At 36.2% G+C, this 20,053-nt stretch overlaps 2 protein-coding genes across 3 annotated transcripts in view; one reads left to right on the forward strand and one right to left on the reverse strand.

The window, feature by feature from the left end:
* Positions 1–910: 910 nt before the first annotated feature.
* CNBP (CCHC-type zinc finger nucleic acid binding protein) lies at positions 911–2,820 on the forward strand. Its single transcript, XM_088198030.1, has 3 exons — positions 911–999; positions 1,714–1,984; positions 2,062–2,820. The coding sequence occupies exons 2-3, from the start codon at positions 1,722–1,724 to the stop codon at positions 2,324–2,326; spliced, it is 528 nt and encodes a 175-aa protein (XP_088054156.1). The 5' UTR covers positions 911–999; positions 1,714–1,721; the 3' UTR covers positions 2,327–2,820.
* A 7,397-nt stretch (positions 2,821–10,217) lies between these two features.
* The window catches only part of Ptp36E (protein tyrosine phosphatase 36E), a 218,468-nt gene continuing 208,632 nt past the window's right edge, over positions 10,218–20,053 (reverse strand). For both annotated transcript variants that reach the window (XM_088198028.1, XM_088198027.1), the window contains 6 exons: positions 18,923–18,999; positions 18,721–18,852; positions 17,989–18,117; positions 15,247–15,434; positions 15,043–15,178; positions 10,218–11,507 (listed from right to left, as the gene is read on the reverse strand). In XM_088198028.1, the coding sequence (XP_088054154.1) occupies positions 11,427–11,507; positions 15,043–15,178; positions 15,247–15,434; positions 17,989–18,117; positions 18,721–18,852; positions 18,923–18,999 (743 nt within the window). In that variant the 3' untranslated portion in view covers positions 10,218–11,426. The remainder of the gene's footprint in view (positions 11,508–15,042; positions 15,179–15,246; positions 15,435–17,988; positions 18,118–18,720; positions 18,853–18,922; positions 19,000–20,053) is intronic.

The raw sequence follows: 20,053 nt of genomic DNA on the forward strand, positions 1-20,053 counted from the left end.
TCTATTTGCAAGTACGCAGACAATCTGTCGACCGCAACTGAGAATAAAATAGTAAATATATTGAAATACAGCTGCTCTTTACTGAATATTTAAAGCAGGCATATTGATGGTTTAATGAATTCTTGCTAATGTTGCTTTTAATGCTTCATTCAAATAAATATATTTATTAGTGCCTTTAAATAAAACAGAGAAGGCCAGATCGTCACTAATAAATTCATTGACAATACTCCGCATGAACATAACAAACTGAACTATATATGTAGCATCCGTCTTTTCACCTAAAGCGGTTTTAATTGAGTTTCGCTACATCTTTAATTCGTCTAGTGATGTATTTTACAAAAATAGATTTTATTAGGACAATTATTTTTATAAAATTACCATCGTATTAGAAGTAATATTTTTACAATTAATATGATTTATTTATGGCAGATTCCTTGCAGCTTATTATATATAACTGTCTTTAGTTTTTGAAATTTAAAAATATTTTTTTGCTTAGCAAAGTAGCATTATTTTTATTTAACTAGTTTGAGATAGTGTAAAAGCCACGATATAAAAGAATGAGTAATTTTTAATTAGCTAAAAAAATAATTTCCGGGGAATATAGTCCTGATTTTTTTAATGCAGCATAAATTTATAAATAAAAATTGTTTTCAATAAAACAAAAAAATACGCGTTCTCTCTGCTAAAATTGTGGTTTATAAAAACAATAATATCATCTCTTAGTGCGAAATTGTATAAGTGCAATTGTGTGACTTGCAGTATTAGGGTGAGATTTTGAATTATCGAAGAAATAATCTAAAAAATGCAAGGGAAAGTGCGGTCGGCTGCGTTCGCAAAACTCCGAACGTGGCGCGCATGCGCGTTGCGGCGATGTGCGCGGTTCTTTTCGGGCGCAGCACGACGCTCGGCCACTTCGGTCCGTCGCTCGCGCCGCTAGAGTCGTCGCGGCCGCACCTCCGACAGCGCAGACCTTCGAGTCCTCCGACAACGATCGAGCCGGTGAGTGTTGTTCGCGGCTTCGCGGGCCTGCGCCCCTTTCGGGTTTCTTGTGGCGCCGACTGCAGCGACGAGCACGTGGCGCGTCGGCTGCCGGGGCCCTTCGAGACACGTCACGGAGGGGCGCGGGGGGTATGCGGCGCTACTTTTTACGCTCGTTTCTGCTTACGGAGACGAAAAAGGCGGAGCGCCTCGCGGGGGACTCGTCGCTTCCCGACCCCTTTCGCCCGGCCTCGCGTTGGCGGCCATCTCGTTCGACCGCACCGCGCCGCGCGGCCGGGAGACGCGAGACGCGAGGGACGCGCCGCGAGACGATAAGCGCCGGTCGCCGCACGTGTCGCGTCGATCGCCTCGCATGGCGCCCCCTCGGCCTGCGCCCGCCTCGGATCGATATTCGAAAGCCGGGCGAATGGGTTTCGGCGAGCGTCGCCATTACCGGCCAACGTCGACATTTTTAACCTATATAAGGTTCGGTCCACGCGGGGCGGAACCGATTTGGCCGAAACCGCACGAGTTCCGCCTATGCACCTACCTTTTCGAACAAAAGAAAGCGCACGTTTAAATGCGTTATTTTTTCGACGCCGTTTATTTTAGGTTAGGTTATGGTTCGGTATCGACTAAGATTTTTTATTTTAGCTTTTCGCGTTTGGTTAGGGTATGATTCGTTTGTTCCTCGCTATGTTGGCGTTAAAATAAAATATTTTTTTTCGTTTTTAGGACTCACGATGAGTTCTGCCGTGTGTTACAAGTGTAACCGCCCCGGGCATTTCGCCCGCGAGTGCAACTTCGGGGGTGGCGATTCTCGCGGAACCAAGGAGCGCGAAGGTGGTGGTGGCGGCGGCGGCGGTGGTGGTGGATACCGCGCGATGAACGACGGCGGATACCGCAACGACGGGAGCTTCAGCCGCAGTAGGGAAAAGTGCTACAAGTGCAACCGTCAAGGTCATTTTGCGAGGGATTGCAAGGAGGAAGCCGATCGTTGCTACAGGTGAGGCGTCGTACACCCGCGGGTCTTCCGTTTCGAACCTCACTCGACTTATGTTTTTCTTTTTTCCGTCTCTTCAGATGTAGCGGCACCGGCCATATCGCTCGCGATTGCACGCAGAGCCCGGACGAGCCGTCCTGCTACACTTGCCACAAGGTCGGGCACATCTCGCGGAACTGCCCCGACAACATGCAAGACAGGGACCGCGGTTCCTCTCTGAACTGCTACAATTGCAACAAGACGGGACACATCTCCCGCAACTGCCCCGATGGCACCAAGACTTGTTACAATTGCAACCAGACTGGCCACATCAGTCGCGATTGCGATCAGATGGAAAACAACTAGCCTCTAATTTCCGTTGCAACGTCTGTCTATAATTAGGGGGTTCCGGTATCTTTACAATGCAGAATATATTTATCCGACTGCGGAGAGCGCGCGCGAGCGCCGCGCGTCGAGTTTGGGTTACGCAGTCGCCTGACACTTCGCCGAAGAGGACGTCTTTAGCTTGTAAGTCAGTTGAAGGTGTATATTAAGAAAATTCAAAGTTATGTTTTTATCATATTTTTGTGAAAATAGACGGAATGGAGAACCATGTTGTACATGTTGACTTGTGCATTATACCCCCCCGTCCTGTACGTATCCGTTATTTTTCGCGTCTATATCGCTATCTTATATAGAGCCGAGCCAAATTTTTTGAAATCACGATGAAATTGTCAACTTGGGGGAGAGAAATTGTTTCCATGTTTTTAATGACGACGAGGCGTATTAAATTTGCAAAGTATCGATATATTTTGTAAAAATGTTTTTAAAGATAAATTTGAGCTGATTTATCTCTCAAACTGTTGTTTTCTATTCGTTGACGGGGGAGATTCCTTGATCCTTTTTATTTTAAATTTGACGATGATTTCATGGTGAAGTTTGCCTTTTGATAGATTACACATTAGATTCAGTTTAGATAATTCATATAGACTAACACTTATTTCCATATATTGAACTATAATAGATGAGACTTATGCTCATCTTTCAGAACACTTAATTGATATAATCTTCAAGAGAGCGGCGACTGTTATGAGAAACACGTACCTGTGCTGAATAAGAATGGTAAGTTGGCCTTTGAGATAAAAGGTAGGAACAGTGTTGAACGTCGTGTTGGAGCCTTGGACTGCTTTGAAAGGGATACTTTATAGACTTGCATATCTTTAAAGAATAATAGGTTATTAATATTCTTTTTTACAAACGGGGTTAGTATTTATTTGATAAAGGTACTGAGAGATTCAATCAACTCGTTAGCGTATTTATTGTTGATTTCAAAGTTTAGTTGATTCATGAGGCTAAATATTACATTTGATATTTTCCGGAGTTATTTCGGAATTTATAAAATCATATCATTTATGGGTTGAATTGTTTCCAGGAACCTTTTATTATTACAACCCTCGGATAATGTTTTTAGCATTTCATATATCCTTACAAAAATCTAGGCCCATCTTCCCTTTCACATGTCCTTATTCATTATTTTCCTAATATCGTTTAAACGTAGTTATTATGGGACGTATGAGGCAGGTAGTATTGGGTGGAAGATAAATATTAACCCTGGCTTTTTTATTAGATTTCCAAATGATTGGAAGCAAAACTTTATCCTTCCCTTTTAATGCTCTTGAGATTTTCTGCTTGATAAAGTAGCATAGGCTTTAATTCTAAATCAACAGCTAAATTTCCATCAATAAGAAATGTCAATCTGTTTTTAGAAGGTTTATGTCCAGGAGCAACTCATTCTTCCTTCGATAATATACGATTAGGCATTTTTTCCCAAAATAAACCCATCTCGTCTACCTTGAATATTTGGCTAGGAGAATATTCTCCATCTACAATAATTTTAGACAATGAGGAAATACATTCTTTTGCAGCATCTATATCTGCATCAGCCGATTCTTCAGTGAATTAATATTATGTAAAGAATACCTCTTTTTAAATTTGTCGAACCAGCTATTACTTGTTAGAATCTTCTTTTAATTTAGTCTTCCAATCTTTATGCAAACTAAGAGCATTAGCTTGAATAATTAAAAAAACTCAAAGGGATATCGTTTTAATGTTGGTCATCAATCCATGATGACAGATCTTTCCATTTCATCCATCACTAAGCCGTATTTGTTGGAAGCAATTTTTGAAGATATATTTTTACAATTTTGAACACATTCCTCAATTATACTATTGTTTTTTTTAAATTTAACATATTGTACACCTGTTTATGTAGTGCAAAGGGTCAATTAACGCAAAAGATTCACTGCTTTCAGAACGTCTAATTAGTATTTCCATGAGTCCTTAATTTATTTTTGTTCGTAGCAACATTGCAGCTTCTCCGTTTCTCAATCATGTTTATAAATTTTTAAGGGCGAAATATTTAAACATTAACAAATAAATTGGCAAAACAATTTTTGCATTATCAACAAAAATCTTTAAAAATTTGAATTTTTAAAAATGTGCGAAAAAGCAGTGTCCGCAGGTGGGCGGGTGTCTGTTAGTCTCTTCGAGTGTCTGCCGAAGTTTGCATACTCGCCATTGGAGGGGCGCCAGTCTACCACGCACTGGACGCACGCCATCCATCAGTGTGGGAGAGCAAGGGACCCTTCTTGGGCTAAAACCCAAACCCTTGAGGGGAAGTGACCTCTCGGGCTGACCGTCTGAGGCAGAGCTTGAGGCACTACCTAGGACGAACAAAGCATAGCAGAGTAACGCAAGCAGGACCAAAGGACTCGGCTCCTCCTAGGGTCTAGGACCATGGCTGCGACTGAGGCAGCATAAACACCCTCTGTAGACCTGGGGGGGTGGTGCTGTTACTAGGATGATACGCAATGCAGTGCAATGCAATGCAGGCCAGCCAGCGAGAACACGTCTCCCTGAGCGTTCGGGAGAAACACTAATGCATCTCTAATAACATACTCAGTACTACGGAGGGTGGGGATTTGCTCACCCGGCCGTCACAAGCTTGGTGCCCACCCATAATGGTTGGACCGGTAACGGCAGTGCTGCACGCAATGGATTACATGTAGTTATACCTCTGTCCCCATTGGAGTCCGGGCTTAAGTATTCAGGGCTGCAAAGCTTACTGACCAATCACAATCATGCAACGATCATCCAACCAATCGTTGCACTCGCTTCTTAGAGCAACGAAATATTCAAGTAAAAATTTAGAAAGTGACACTTGGTTGATGGATATCTCTAAAGTCGAATTGCGAAACGGGAATGTCGCGGCCTTACGGTGCTACTTGTCTTCCGGTGATCTATTGTTTCCCGTGACTGCTTCGTAACAAAGAAATATTCATATGGGGGAACCCTTTTTTTCAAGTCGTAACGAGAACTTTTGTGTGATTCCACTATTGTCTATTTTATCTTTATTGATGAATAATCACTTTTGGTCAGAATAATTAAGGCAAGTTTCAAGAATAAGATCCTCTACAAATGAGGGCATCTGTGTGATCCCCCACAGTTTTAAGCACAAAAAACTACAACGCAATAAAAAAATAGAATAATCGTCTCCGGATTTATATAAACTGAAATATCATTGTTAACTCTAAAAGAAGCGTTCCGGCTTTCATTTTTTAGCACTACACCATTGATTATATTGTATAGTTACTAAATGCACAAAATAATGTCGTTGCAGAATAATTAAACTTTAATTTTCTTAATGAAATACTTTATTTGAAAAAAGTTAAGTCATGTATCCAAATTGTATGTATAATAATACTTGTAAAAGTAAATAACCAAATTAATAGGTATTTCATATAGACATACGCCGTGGTTCTTTTCTTCTCCATCTCACACAAACCACATGTTTTGTTGGCTTTCCAAATTTCACTTACATAAAAAATGCACTTATATCAGATGGTAGGTTTTTAAGGTTTGCTCTTGAAGTGAGGTGTTTCTTCATAAGATTAAGGGATACATTATTCAAAAAGATATTTGAGGGGTTGGTAAAGGAATATTATACCTGAGTTTATAAGGCTATAATAAAATCGAGTTATAACGCGGCTGAAATTCCCAGAAAAATTTAATATTAAATTTGTCGTAAAAATTACGACAAAGCGTTCGCTCAAAGGTTAATAAATAAAATATCCTTTCACACACTATTCTAGGGAGGAAAATCAGGATATATCAGATGTCCCAAAGTAAAAGCAAGTAACATTTATTTTTAATTTAATTTGTATATTTTTAGATAAATATAGCAGTTGCTGTTACTTACTTCTGCTTTGGAACATTGACTTGTCTGGAGTGTTAATTTGATCTGTAATCTTAGGTAGCAAAGAAAGTATATAGTTTTTATAAAATATATATTTGATTAAATATACATAACATATATTTCCTATAATCTATATATGATAAAAAGGATCTGGATACCAGGTACATGAAAATACGTATATTTTACAATTACGGTACCAGATATTGTTTATTATATCTATAATCATTTAGAAATTCGCTTTATCTTGCTTTCGCTCTTCGCCCGTGCAACGGGGAGACGACTCTTATGTACAAAATTATACGTATGAAGTATACGTACATACTAGTAAACGTCGATTAGTAAAATTGTGGCAGGAATATTTCATTCTAAATTAGATCAGATTTGAAGATAATTTGGCTAAGATATCTATGCGGCTTGTTGTGGTTAGTCATATTTGATTGCAAATTATAGTGCGTAATTTCTAATATTAGGATTCTATAATAGCAAATTAGCAGCGATGCCGGAACAATACACATGAGAAAATTGACTATGCCCTAATTATCTAATCTATATATTGAAATGAAAAATGTACATGCAACTTGACACAGTTTACGGCCAGAGATACACTCTGACCTATCGTATATAGAGAAAAACGTTAATGAGAAGCAACTAGACGTCTTAATGTAAAGATCTGCTAATATCACAGGCAGATAAATTTTTCATATAAAAATTACGGTGGACCACGTTTTCGTCTATTCGATTAAGGTTTCAATGTTATCATACTTAACGAGTGTAATGTACAAAATTGCAACCCCATTTCGGGAAGGGAGCCGCTCGTATATAATTGTTGCAACATTGAAATTGTAGTCTTACTTTTTTCTTTAATTATTAGATAAAAATAAATATTTGACCTCTGGTCCCATTTTGTGCACAGTTGTTCGACCATAACAAAGATCAAAATTTTATTCTCAAACTTAATGGTAATTAAGTCGATCATATATAAAAAAGAACAACACTATCAACTTTAGCCACAAATATAAAATATCTCGATATATGTGCAGATTTACGATATTATTTTAACTGTATTAGGTTTTTTCAATAAGGTAATGTTTTTTTTTTTAATATTCGTAGCTCTTAAAAACTTGAAATAAAAGATTTTATTTTATTAGAAATCATAATAAGCAATATTTTAGGGCAACAATTTAACTAAAAAAATCACTATCTTTATTCTAAATATAGGTCCATAATAATTATCTAGTAAATACAATTTTTACTGTCTATATGAATATGAAAAATTAATTTCACTAAATATTTTCAAAATAAAAATCTGATATCTATAAAGCAAAACATAAATAATACAGTTGTAATCGCGCAATTCCACATATTAATTGAGTTATCTTATATTCATGAAAAAAGTTTAAAATTGTTGTATAGCGTGAACTTATGACAATAACATGTTAATTGATAAATTAAAAAAATATTTGTTAACTTGCATATTAACTGCAATTTGTAATTGCATTGTGTCATTTGTATGAATATTTTTGTTAAAGTTAAGAAGATATTATTTTAGCGTTTTTGATAAAAATGATAAATAAATGCTTTAATTAACAATGGTTAACATGTTATTGCTTTAGTTCATGCACTATACATATATTATTAAACGGCATTAACATAACTCTGTTGCTGTAAAATTTGGCACAATTTTTAATACATTACATAATTAAAAATGTTGTTTGTTATCATCTACGTTTACGTGTACATATTTGAAGCTCACAAAGTGAAAGTTTTTATAATAAATACACGTTAAACTGAAAATATACATCTAGAGAATTTTAACAATAATAATTTATTTTTATTGACGCACCGTCATTCTTATTAATTATTTAATATAACATCAAATAGGAAAACATTTATTTAAAGTATAATTGTAATAATAAATATTGTATGTATATATCTATATTAGTTTTATCGGACTATCTAACACATGTAAGATAAGTAAAAACGTATAAAATAAAAAATATAAAAACGAATACGACAATGTAGCATATAGTGTTTTTTAAATTTGTTACACATTTTGATTACTGGAGCTTACATTTACTGGTTTTTATAAATATATTTTATATTATATATAGAAATACAGTCAATGTTTGCTTATAAGATATATAATAAAATGTGCTCATTCGACTTAAATATTCAGAGGATCGGGTTAGTTAATTAATATTTTTTTAGTGTTGTTTAATAATATTTTCTTTTCATAAATATTCCACTGTAGTAATATATATAATAGCAATAACAGAACAGTAATATTATCTTAAAAAATATAGGACACACATTTACATTTGACAGGTGTGACCGCAATTCAAACATCACAATACAAAGGTATATATTTATTATATATTCAATTAAAATATGTATTATATAATTTATTTTAAATTAAGATTGAGTTACGTGTTATTTTTATAAATATATCAATTATATATCACTTGTGTATCATTTTTTGAAATATATGTTATATTATGTTAATATTTTTTTCCTCTTTGAGAATTGACACCTAAATTTAATTACATCTGGATAAAAATCTTATCTAGTATTTTTCAAAAACAAATCATACACAAGTTTCAGTATATAAAGGGATGAAATCAAAACACACTGAAATATTAGAAGGCACTACAGCAATACACGGAAATACGTTTATATTTTATTATAAATATTGATCCAGAAATAGTCAACTTTTAGTCATTTTAGTAACTTTAGTTTTGCGAATATTTTATATAAACATATGATAACACTCATAGTTTGACACGTGCGGAGAACGTTTAACGGGTAGACAACGCTTATTTTAAACTTAACAGTTATGTTTAAATTTAATCTGATTCATTATATGATGTATATGAATTGACCCTCATAACCACATAGTTTTAAAAGTTCAGTAGCGTGATTAATATCACAACGCTTTCATCAAAGCGGAAAACATCTAGTTCGGCGATTAATGTTCACGACGCTAGTGTCTTTCACTTTCTTCATTTTTAAATGTGTGGAGTTTTTGCGTTTACCAGATAAGCTGCCCAAATCGACCACTTTGTCGTACTGCTCGGTCACTTGTTCGTATTTGTCTTCTGTGGTTTGTATGTTGTCTATGGGTTTAGGATAAAACGGTTCTAATTTATGCATCGAAGGACGGCTCGACATTAATTTACCTTGATCTAGCATCTCTATCATTGAGCTATCTAAAATATCAGAGTCGGACTTGGCTTCTATCGCGTGTTCGATCAGAGGTGAGAGATTTCTCTCTCTGCGTCCCCGCTGACATTCTACAGCTAAACTTGAAACTAAACTAAAACCGACTTGTTCGATTTTCTCTATGTGTATTTCCGGTATTGTGTCCATAGTGCTCATCGGTTCTTCTTCTAACGTGGAAGAACCGCTGCGTTCGGACACATTTGATGGATCCTCTTGAACGAATATTTGTTTCGCGGTCAATACAGTTCTTTTGGAAGAGTCGTCTTTAGAAGAGACTTTTTCTGGCGAAACGAAGACAGAATCTGAATAGTTGCTTTTCGTGTCGAGGTTAGATGGGCACATGTCTTCTGGACTCGAAATAGATGCGAATTTACTCGTGTTCGGACTTTCGTCGTCTATCGGCCTAAAGTCTAGATTCGTAAGATCGAATACGGGCTGTGATCTATAAGCGAGATCTCGTTTGAACGAAGATCTCTTCGATCTAGTGCCCGATGTGAAGCAGGGTTCGTATATATCGGATAAGCTAGTTCTATCTGAATGGGGTTCTTCGTATAGGGTTAGATTGCGGGTTTCGGTGGCGTCGGAGAGAGATTCTGCATGGTTGGAAGCATCTTCCGGTTTGGATATTTCTGATATTTCAAAATTAAACTGCAACCCGTCTTTATCGGGGCTTAAAAGAGGAGCGGATCGAGAGTGGTCTTTTTCGGTCAAGGATTCCATCGATCCGTCATTTTCGTAGTCGATTATGTCAGTTATGTTCGGAGGGAGAGAGAATGGTATTTCGAAGCTGAAATGCGTCCTTCTTTCGCAGTAGCTAGCAGGAGATCTGAAAGGGGCGTCCATAGGACAATCGACTTTTTTATAAGCGTGCATGCTGTCTAGTTTCTTGGCATACATCGCTTTCGTTTTTTTAATGGCTCCCAAGCTGGCGTGACTGCGAGATATCGGTTTAGTTTCGAATTCGTCGCATTTTGGACTGGGTTCGCCGTCTTGCGAGCTCTTGCTCTGTATTCCAGTCTGAGACGACTCGAGAGACTTGCTCTGTCCGTATTTGTTGGCCCTGCTTTTGGCGCACTGATAGTTTCCGTTGTCGTTCTCGTGTCCGTATAGGGAGACAAAGTCTTCGGAACAGAACTTTTCGAACAGCTCTTGCGAGCTGAGCCTCGCCGAGCCGGTCTTGTTGTAGAACGCTTCGTTGGGCGAGTCGTCGTAGAGCGCGTTGGTGCTGAAGCGTTTGGACTTTTCGAATTTGCCTAATTTATAAAATTTACCTAGATGCTTCTCGAAGAGGCTGACCGTGTTGCTGCTGCCCGAGTCGGTGGTTCGGTCGCCGAGCGAGCTGACGCTCTTCTGGTCCTGCCTCTTCTTCGCAATGATCCTATCCGAGGAAGTTCCCCGCATGCGCGTCGATCTGAACGAATTGTGTTTATCATACGTCACCTTATCACTAGAGTTAGTCATGTTAGTTTCGAGAATCACTCGGTTAATGTCGTTAGTAGCGGACAAGCTAGATTTATCACGATATTGGTTCGCGTTAGTGTTGTGCAAGCAGTTAGTTTCACACTCGTAGTCGCACTGGGACTCGAAGCTGCTGCGGCAGCAAGCTTCTCCGTGGGAGGAAGTGGACTCCCAGAGGCTGTCGTGGTGATGCGCCGAGTCCGGCGTGCTGACGTCCTCGGCCAACTTGGGAGACAGAGGATTGTCGTCGGACGGAGTCTCCGGAGGGTAGACCGATTGGTCGATGCGGATGGACTTTCGGAGCGGAGGGCGAAGCCTCTGCGGCGGACCCGCCGTGAAACGAAAATGTGAAGGGCAGTCGAGCGTGGCGCTGTGGTGCAACGAGGTGCGAACGTTGGGTGCCGAGCGAGGCTCCAGGGACAGACCCTGGCGCAACTGGCGCCGTCTGCTGCTGCTGCCTTCGTCGGGAGTCAACGGGATGGCAACGCCGCGCCCGAACTGGATAAACCAAAGCTCGTCCTTGAGATCGCACTCTCACTTCTTTTCTTTCATATCCTTGTTCAGATAATGCAGGACGTAGTGGAGAACGAGGTCGTAGCAGTACTTGTATTCGGTCTGAAACCAATTAATAATTACATTAAAATGAGGACGAATTCAACTAAATAAGAGATAAATAAAAATCATATATTGGTAAAAGATAGCAGGCGAATTTTATTTATTTATTTTTAATTTTTAATCCACATAAGATAAATTGGCGCGTGTGTGTACTAGGTGTGCACTAGGCCAACGAAGGCCAACGAACGACAACCAATGTATTGGGGCAAACGTTGGTTGCCAACGCATTGGCGTTTGGCTTCTCATCCTCCGCAAACCAAGGGGTTGGGACCAAGGGATTTGGCCATGTGGAATCGCAGTTGGCCCTGAAAACTCGTCGAAGTTGCTACCATTTTTGTTAATTATAAATGGCGTTTTAATTTTAATTTTACCGGCCGATATTATGAGGGAAGAACAGGATTTATCAGTAGTCGCATGTGCAGCAATTATTTTACTGCAAGAAGCTGAATCAGAAAAATAAGAAAAAAACGACGTGGGTAGATGACCTCTCTTTTCAAAAGAAGCAGTGTGGTGGGATAAATTTAATGTTTGACCTTAAAGCTGAATATGCATGATTTCATAATTTTTTTCCGAATTATTTATCCTGCAGGTAAAAGCAAACCATATGGATTTGTAGACTTCATCAGCACCACTCCCAGTTTTGTTTTCTTCTCTTTGTCTTTCACGACGAAAAGATGGCAATAAAGATTTCATTTTCTTTTTTCAATCGTGCACATTAGTTTACTTATTTCCCTCCAAGCGTTTAATCTTTTCAAGTTGTTTTTATATTCATAGTTCGCAGGGTTCGATGAACATTCCTATTTACGATAAAAATCAGTAAGTTTTAATCATTATTCCACTTCATACTCCAGCGTTTTTTAAGACAAGAAGAAATTAATATAACTCATACCCATTCAACAGACAAGGCCAATCACAAATGAACCAACGAACAAAAGACCTGGCGTTTACACTAGAGGAGGGGTCTCAAGACCAACCCAAAGCCAACCCTTTGATGTTACCGCCAGAAGTCCGAACCTTAACCAAAGCCAACCGCTTCGTTGGCTCTGATTTGCCTCCCGTACACACTAAACAAATCTCTTCCGACGAAGCGTTTGGTTGTTGTTCGTTGGCCGAGATTTGCTTAGTGTGTACGCGCCTTTACTAAGCTACGAGAATCGCTACGTAACGAAGGGTCGGCTGACGCGGACCCTTTCGCATACAATTCAGGAACGTTATTTGGAGGGCTGGTAGGGGTTTGAATATAAATCATATACGATGGTCGAATGTTGGAATCTACTCTAATGAATACTAGAGCATATTTACAAATACGACTCACACTATCATACGTTGCCAATAAAAAAAGGATATATATAAAACTATTATACCTGAATTATTTGAACGCAAACTTCTGAAAAATTGATTCAATAAAATACTAATGGAGTTGGAAATCTAGTAGCATTTGAAATACAGCGATGAAATATATCTCTTAAATTAATTGACTAATTAGCAATAATTAAGTACATGTTATTCTTATGATAAACAACGTACACTCTGGCTAGGGGTTTCTATTCTAACCTCTTTCGCTTCATTCCCCCTCTCACGATTGTGCAAAATATAATTCCCCTTTTCTAAGATAGTCAGACTTTAACTCAAAAGATGCATTCCAAATATGAATATAATTTTGACATGCAAAAAAGGTTGCGGTTGCCTGATCTACTTTATTTTATTCAATTAAAATTTCAATCAATGAGAAACATATGATTGTTTTTTCTTTGGAAGTATTTGAATACGCAGAGGAATGCTTGAAATCCTGCTTAGCCTCTAATCTACTTCTTTACTTCGTTTTCATTTGTAGCATTTGGTAAATAGCAGTTATTGAAAATGTAAGCACATTGTATAAGAATAGACACATAAAAATCTGATGCATTTCATTACAAAAGAGCAAAAGCCAAAAAAACAATATGCAGAAAGCATCTGGGACGAACTCTAATTCGATTATTGATAGTTCAATATCGAACGCCTTTGAACGCGCTTCAGTATTCCTTTTATGTTGTCTCACTCCCGCGTGTACATCTCTGGCACACGGGAAGTTGATTAGATTATCTACTTGTCTGTCTCGTATTTTTGTCATACGTGTAAATTTTAACAGCAGCTCTGCGTTTCAATATATAATCGAATCAAAAGCTGCTAAAATATATATAAAGAACACAGACGAAAGGTGAACTAGATTAGGTGATGCGTAAACATTTTCCGCACGGCTAGATTTAGTGGAAAATCTATTCCTGTACCATTATTCGCATCTAAAACTTATAACCCTTTCATTAGGTTAACCGCTTCTTTTATAATATACGCATAAGTAATGTACCAGTTGTCATAAATTAGGAGTGATATAAATTAATCCCGAGGATGAATCCAGAGGGTTTGTTCATTATTTTCATGTATATTTGATGATTTCGTTAAATAGGACAAACACGTTTAATAATTCATCGTATCATGAAATACAGTGTTATAATTTATGCATTATTCCATTGATAGGTTTAATTTTAATCAGTTTCGTCCAAAATCGATGACAAACATAAAAGAGGAAATCCGAGATAGTATGACTATAATTCATAGCTTTTATGCATTATATGCTAAAGCTGGGACATAAAAATGTACTTGTACATGATTATGCGACGCAATAAAGTTTTAGCCGTCGTAAGTCAATTCTGTCGATTTTTATGGCTTCTCATCTCCCACTATCTAGTGCCTAAGCGGGTAATGTTCCATCGTATTGCCGTCATATTGATCTAATATATCTAGTGGATACTTTAAAAAGTTTTGTAAAAAAGATGGCTAGAATTCGAGAGAAACAAAGGAGATTTTTTAAAACATAAATTCCAGTATACATATTGCTTAAATAGCACGTCACTTGATATCACATCACTACATCTAAATTGCTTTCCCAGAAATCTGTGGTGGTTTCAACCACATGCACAATTAATTTAGAAGGCATAATGAGCAATTAAAACAAATGAAAATAAATACTAGTTCGTCTTGAAGAGATCTCGAAACTAAGCATTTGTCTCGGAACAAAATAATTGATAATATTTCATGAACCACCAATTAGCTTATAGGTCTCGAGGTTGAGTGTGCCGGGTTTGCTCTCAAAGCACACATAAGTACCGGAAAACTACTCTTTTTTAGTAATGATACGCGATAGACAATGCGCTCTATCCTGCGCAAAAGACTATTGTGCTTCTACCCCTTTGTTAGCGATCGCCGGAATGGATCGGAGAGTTTCACTTATAAGGCGTAAGCACATTTCTGTCTCAAATCAGTGATATAAAAAATGTGTCACTTGGTTACAACCAGGTAGAGAGAGGCAGACGGGCAGATGGATGAAGACGCGATCAGAGACGGACCAGGAGAGATGCCAAGGAGTCACAGCACGAGACACATCAACGAATCGTCGAGAATTATCAAAAGAATACAAGATAATTCAACTCGATACTAATTTCTTAAATACATTTTGTGATGCGTTATACTATATAAATATAAATAAATAAACACGAACCATATTTTCGATGAGCTGAGGTCTGTGTCGTCTTACTGTTTTAACAGCTTGAAATACGTCCACTTCTCCGTGCTGTATCACTTGTTCGATGCACGCATTGGCCGCACAATAAACTCCAGCTCTACTTCTACCATCACTATATAAAAAAAAAATATTAAAAAAATATATACATTTATATTAAAGATTTTAGTAATTTTCACGTACGGCGAAACAACGCAAACTGGTCCGTAATCGGTCCTCTGGCGCCATCGCTCTACCATATTCATCAGCTCTACCAGGGAGTTGGTAGAAGTCGGTACTTTGTGGCCCATTGGCCAACAAGTCAGTTGGAAGAGTTGAACAGTTTTTTGAGGCGCTTTTACGCCAGCCATCAACTCAGTCAAAGAAACGATCTGTGCAAATTCAATAAAATAATTAGCACAAATTTATATATGTATGTAAGGTATGATCATATTTTAATACTGAAAGCAAAAACCCCCCACTAAGTGCCATGTAATTAATGTTCTTAATAAAATAAATCATTGCCTTAAATGACACGCTAACAAAAACACAGGCAATTATGCACTTTTTAGCCACAAAGATAAAAATGCTATTACATTTTTTTTGATATCAATATTTTTTTTAGATTTCGTTAAAATAAATATTTTTTTATGAAAACTAGTTTAAATCAGCAAAATTTTTAGCGTAATGTATACAGGAAAAATAACGTTAACTCAAAATGATTGTTTCATAATATATAGAATATTATAAAAGCAAAACCATTTGTGCTATCTGAAATTAATATTAGATGTGACATATTAAATTTACTTTGAAAAGCATACAATAAGTCTTTGAAAATATATAATAAGCCATTGTACATTATTATTTTTTAATAGATATTACGCCTTAGGTGATACAATAATACTATGTACTGATTTTTGTACATAACTTAATTTGATATTAACTAATGTACGCTTGAGAATGAAACTAAATTACTAAAATGATTTTTAAATAAAAATTTTATATAAAATTTGTCTGATCATGTACTCCATTTCAGTATTTATTTATTTATTAAAATTATAACCATCGTGACCTGACAGGCAAACCTAATGCGTCACGATAGTCAAAAGTACTAATACATCATAATACATACAAAAATAAACAAGACAAAACAACAGACACAAATCACCTCAACAGGTGTGCATTGTCCCATACGAACTGAACCAAAACTGAAAATGTCAATATTACTATGGATAGAATTGAGCAGATAAATAGCCTTGGCCAGAGAAGAGTTGGCAAGTGCTCCAGTTCTACACTTAACAGGCAAGAATAGTGGACGCGACCGAGAACTATAACCACCTTCAGGAGCCCACATTTGAAGCTGCTCGAGCACTGAAGGATTGTCTACGATGCCCTTGAGCAATTTCCAGAAGTGTTTAATTACATAAACACTTCTGCGAGTCGACAAAGAAACGTATCCCAGGGCTCCCAAAATAAAAACACTGGGAAACAAGAACGGATAATACCCGTATTCCTTCAAGTATAAATATCGAAGAAATTTACGTTGTACTTTTTCCAGCTTCAATTCATTACATTGATTCATTACGCCTGGGATCCAAATGATGGAGCTAGTTTCTAGTATGCTGCGGACTAGAGTATCATAAAGAGTGCGCAATACTAAAGTATTCATGAAGTAACGCGCATTTCTCAAGATAAAACCGAGCATTTTTAAGGATTTGCTATAAGTCTCTGCAATGTGCTGGCTAAATTTCCAACGTTCTTCGAAAGTCACTCCTAAATCCTTAGTTGAAGAAAACCTTTCCAGAAAATATCCGCCTAGATGGTATGAATATTTTGCCGGCGTTAATGACCTTGAAAATGAAATTGTGTGACATTTCTTTACACTGAAAGGCAATTGGTTATAGCAAGCCCATTTCCATATAGAGTTGAGATCCTCCTGTAGGTCGAGGAAATCAGAAATCGAATGCATTTTCTTGTAAATTTTCAAATCATCTGCATATAATAAAAAATCTGAATGCTCTATTGCTGTTTCTATGTCATTAATGAACAATAAAAACAATAATGGACCCAAATTGGATCCTTGAGGTACTCCAGTAGGGGTCTTATATCGTTCTGAAAAAGAGTTATTATACTTGACGAATTGATATCTATTGGTCAAGTAATTTGAGAATAGATTTATGAGATCTTCAGAAAACACGAAATTAGATAACTTTTTTACAAGTAAAGCATGGTTAACTTTATCAAATGCTTTTTCAAAATCTGTGTATACGACGTCCACTTGTACACCAGAGTCCAATGATTTTGAAACATAGTTAGACAAAACCATTAGATTAGTGACAGTGGATCGAGATTTACGGAAACCATGTTGTTGGTCGAGAAGCATACACCTGCAATGATTAAAAATGTATTTATGCAAAACAATTTCAAATAATTTTGCAGGTGATGAGATCAAAGCTATTGGCCTGTAATTGTCAATCTGAGATTTGGGACCCTTTTTATGAATCGGAGTGACTTTTGAACATTTCCACAATTCTGGAAAACAAGAGGATCTCAAAATTAAATTAAATATAAATTTTAGAGGCTGTAAAATACCAGACTTGCATCCTTTCAGAATGTAGTCTGGAATAAAATCTGGTCCCGAGGTAAAAATGGACTTTAGCCTGCTAAATCCATATTCCATATTAACCAAACTAAAGGTTTTGATTGATAACAAAGATGACCATGAACGATGAGTCTCATCGTAATTAGAATTAAACTCTAAATGTGACCCATCATTATGGTTTACGGTTTGAAAATACTTAAAAAATATATGAACTATATATGTATAAATGTACTTAAAAAATATATGAACTTATAATTATTTTAAACGTTACATTAATGTCTATGTACATTTCAACGTAACACTCGATATTAATTGAGCTAATAAAGTATTTAACGTTACGATACCTTTTTATTTATTCTGAACACCCACGTCTTGATGTTTGTGTAGTGATTATGTGACACGTGATCGATCGTGAACACAGGTCCGTACTTTTTCGAATGTCTGCTCTCAGGCCAAAACCCCGGGAATTGTTGCTAAAGTGTTTACAAGAAAAAAATCACGAGATTATAAAAAATAAATATAATCGATCATATTTTGCTTTCAAAGCGTGTCGAGGAAAAGGAAAACGATTTTGGAGAGGAAGGGCGTTTTTGATAAGATTATATTTATGTTCTTATTAGTATGTGTATGATGTTCGTGGGGTGTTCTAAAAATTCACGAACATTTATTATACAGAATATTTTTAGATGCTTGTCTATTTATAACATTTATTGATTTTTTTTTCTTACGTTTTATCACAGTCATCCACTAGCAAGACAATACCGTCAATACAAAAAACTTAAAAATTACATTTTTAATTATAATTGGGTCGTATTTAAAGCTTTAACAAGTCAGAATATAATAAATACTTGCAAATTAAAACTACAATAGATAATACCACAAAACGCATAAATCAACAATATTGCTTTAACGAGCCATATTTAAAGTTCGGGAGCTTTTTAAACAACCTATGTGTTCAAGAGAAAATGTGTGTATGTATATAAAGGAAAGCAGCTTAAAGTTGTCGAAAATGGTGAATGCTTTGTTATATTATTTTTATTAAAATTAATTAAGAAACATGTTTATTAGCTTATTACCGAGTTCTGAGGAGGCACACACAAAACGACGACAGCCGCGCATTCATAATCGTAAACCAAAGACCAGAACTCTCCGAGGGTGTTCTTCAACGGCCATTCCGTGACAATGTACTCCTTGGGCTTCGTGTAACCCTGTCATGGTTGTAAGATAACATTAATCGATAAACTTTTATGGTTTTAATCACATGCAATGAAAGCTTACGTCGACAAAGACAGCGTTGATGTAATCAGTGAAGCTGTTGCCTTGGAATGAAGTGAGGTAAGGTCGAAAGTTGTCGGCTGAAACAAAACATATTTGTTAATATACTTATCCAAAGGTCTTTAACCTATGTTACGCGGAATTTCGTTCCGCAGAAATTTCTAAGAACTCCACAGAAAATATATAAAAGAAAAATATTTTGCATTGAAAATATTATTAATCTTTGCAATATAAAAATACGTTCAACCAGTGTCGTACTAGAGTCAGGGAATATTTGTTTAAGAATAATTACATTTCAAAGAAAAAATTACATTAGTACAGACTGTGGCATAATCTATTTAATAAATTTTATTTAAGGTAGTTTTTAAAGAAAATTTTATTTCAATACAAATCGGAGTGGGCTACACAGAGGCCGGATCACCTGATTAAAAAATATAAAATGATAATAAAATTTGTTGTTGGCATTCTTGTAGTAGTAATTATTTTTCAGTTAAAAACCATAAAATTGTATCAAAACAATCTAGCTTATTATTTAAATTCTAATAATTAATTAATAAGCTTTTAAAGATATGTTTATTTATATAAAAATCAGAAGCAAATAGTTATTGAATTACATAATAAAAAAAATATTTTTGTTGAATTACATAATGGTAAAAATATTCAAAAGTTTCGCCCTGCGCAGTCAAACGGGTTTTAATATTTAAAAAAATATTATAGTAAAAAATCCACACATCCCTTTACCTCTATTTTAATTTAGTGCCTCCGTACAGTAAGTATCAATCGAAGTCGATGGTGAGCAATTTCTAAATCTGATGACTTTGCACTCTTAAATAATTGGCTGCATCGAAATCAATATACCAGACCCAGTTCTGTTTTTGGTCTTCAACTGAATTAATTTATGCATAAAATAAATTTATATCAAAAAAAATATTGTTGCGCTCTCAAATATTTAAATAAAATGACCGTCTATAAAATTTTGGTTATATGGAACCTAAATATCTTCTATATACAAGGGAACCCAAAAATAACGAGACTTTACTTATAACTTTTTTATTTTTCAATATTTTTATATATTTCACCTTCCAATGACCAATATGAACTTGTCAAAACGTTTTTTCCATTGTTGAGCTCATA

This window comes from Plectrocnemia conspersa, unplaced genomic scaffold, assembly GCF_051122295.1.
Source record: "Plectrocnemia conspersa isolate PC_06_02 unplaced genomic scaffold, ASM5112229v1 ptg000011l, whole genome shotgun sequence".
NCBI lineage: Eukaryota > Metazoa > Arthropoda > Insecta > Trichoptera > Polycentropodidae > Plectrocnemia > Plectrocnemia conspersa.

Bases quoted from the DNA above. Each gene is read 5' to 3' on its own strand.
- CNBP (XM_088198030.1), top strand. From the start codon at position 1,722: ATGAGTTCTGCCGTGTGTTACAAGTGTAACCGCCCCGGGCATTTCGCC. The intron at 1,985-2,061 runs GTGAGGCGTCGT...CCGTCTCTTCAG, and splicing joins GAAGCCGATCGTTGCTACAG to ATGTAGCGGCACCGGCCATA.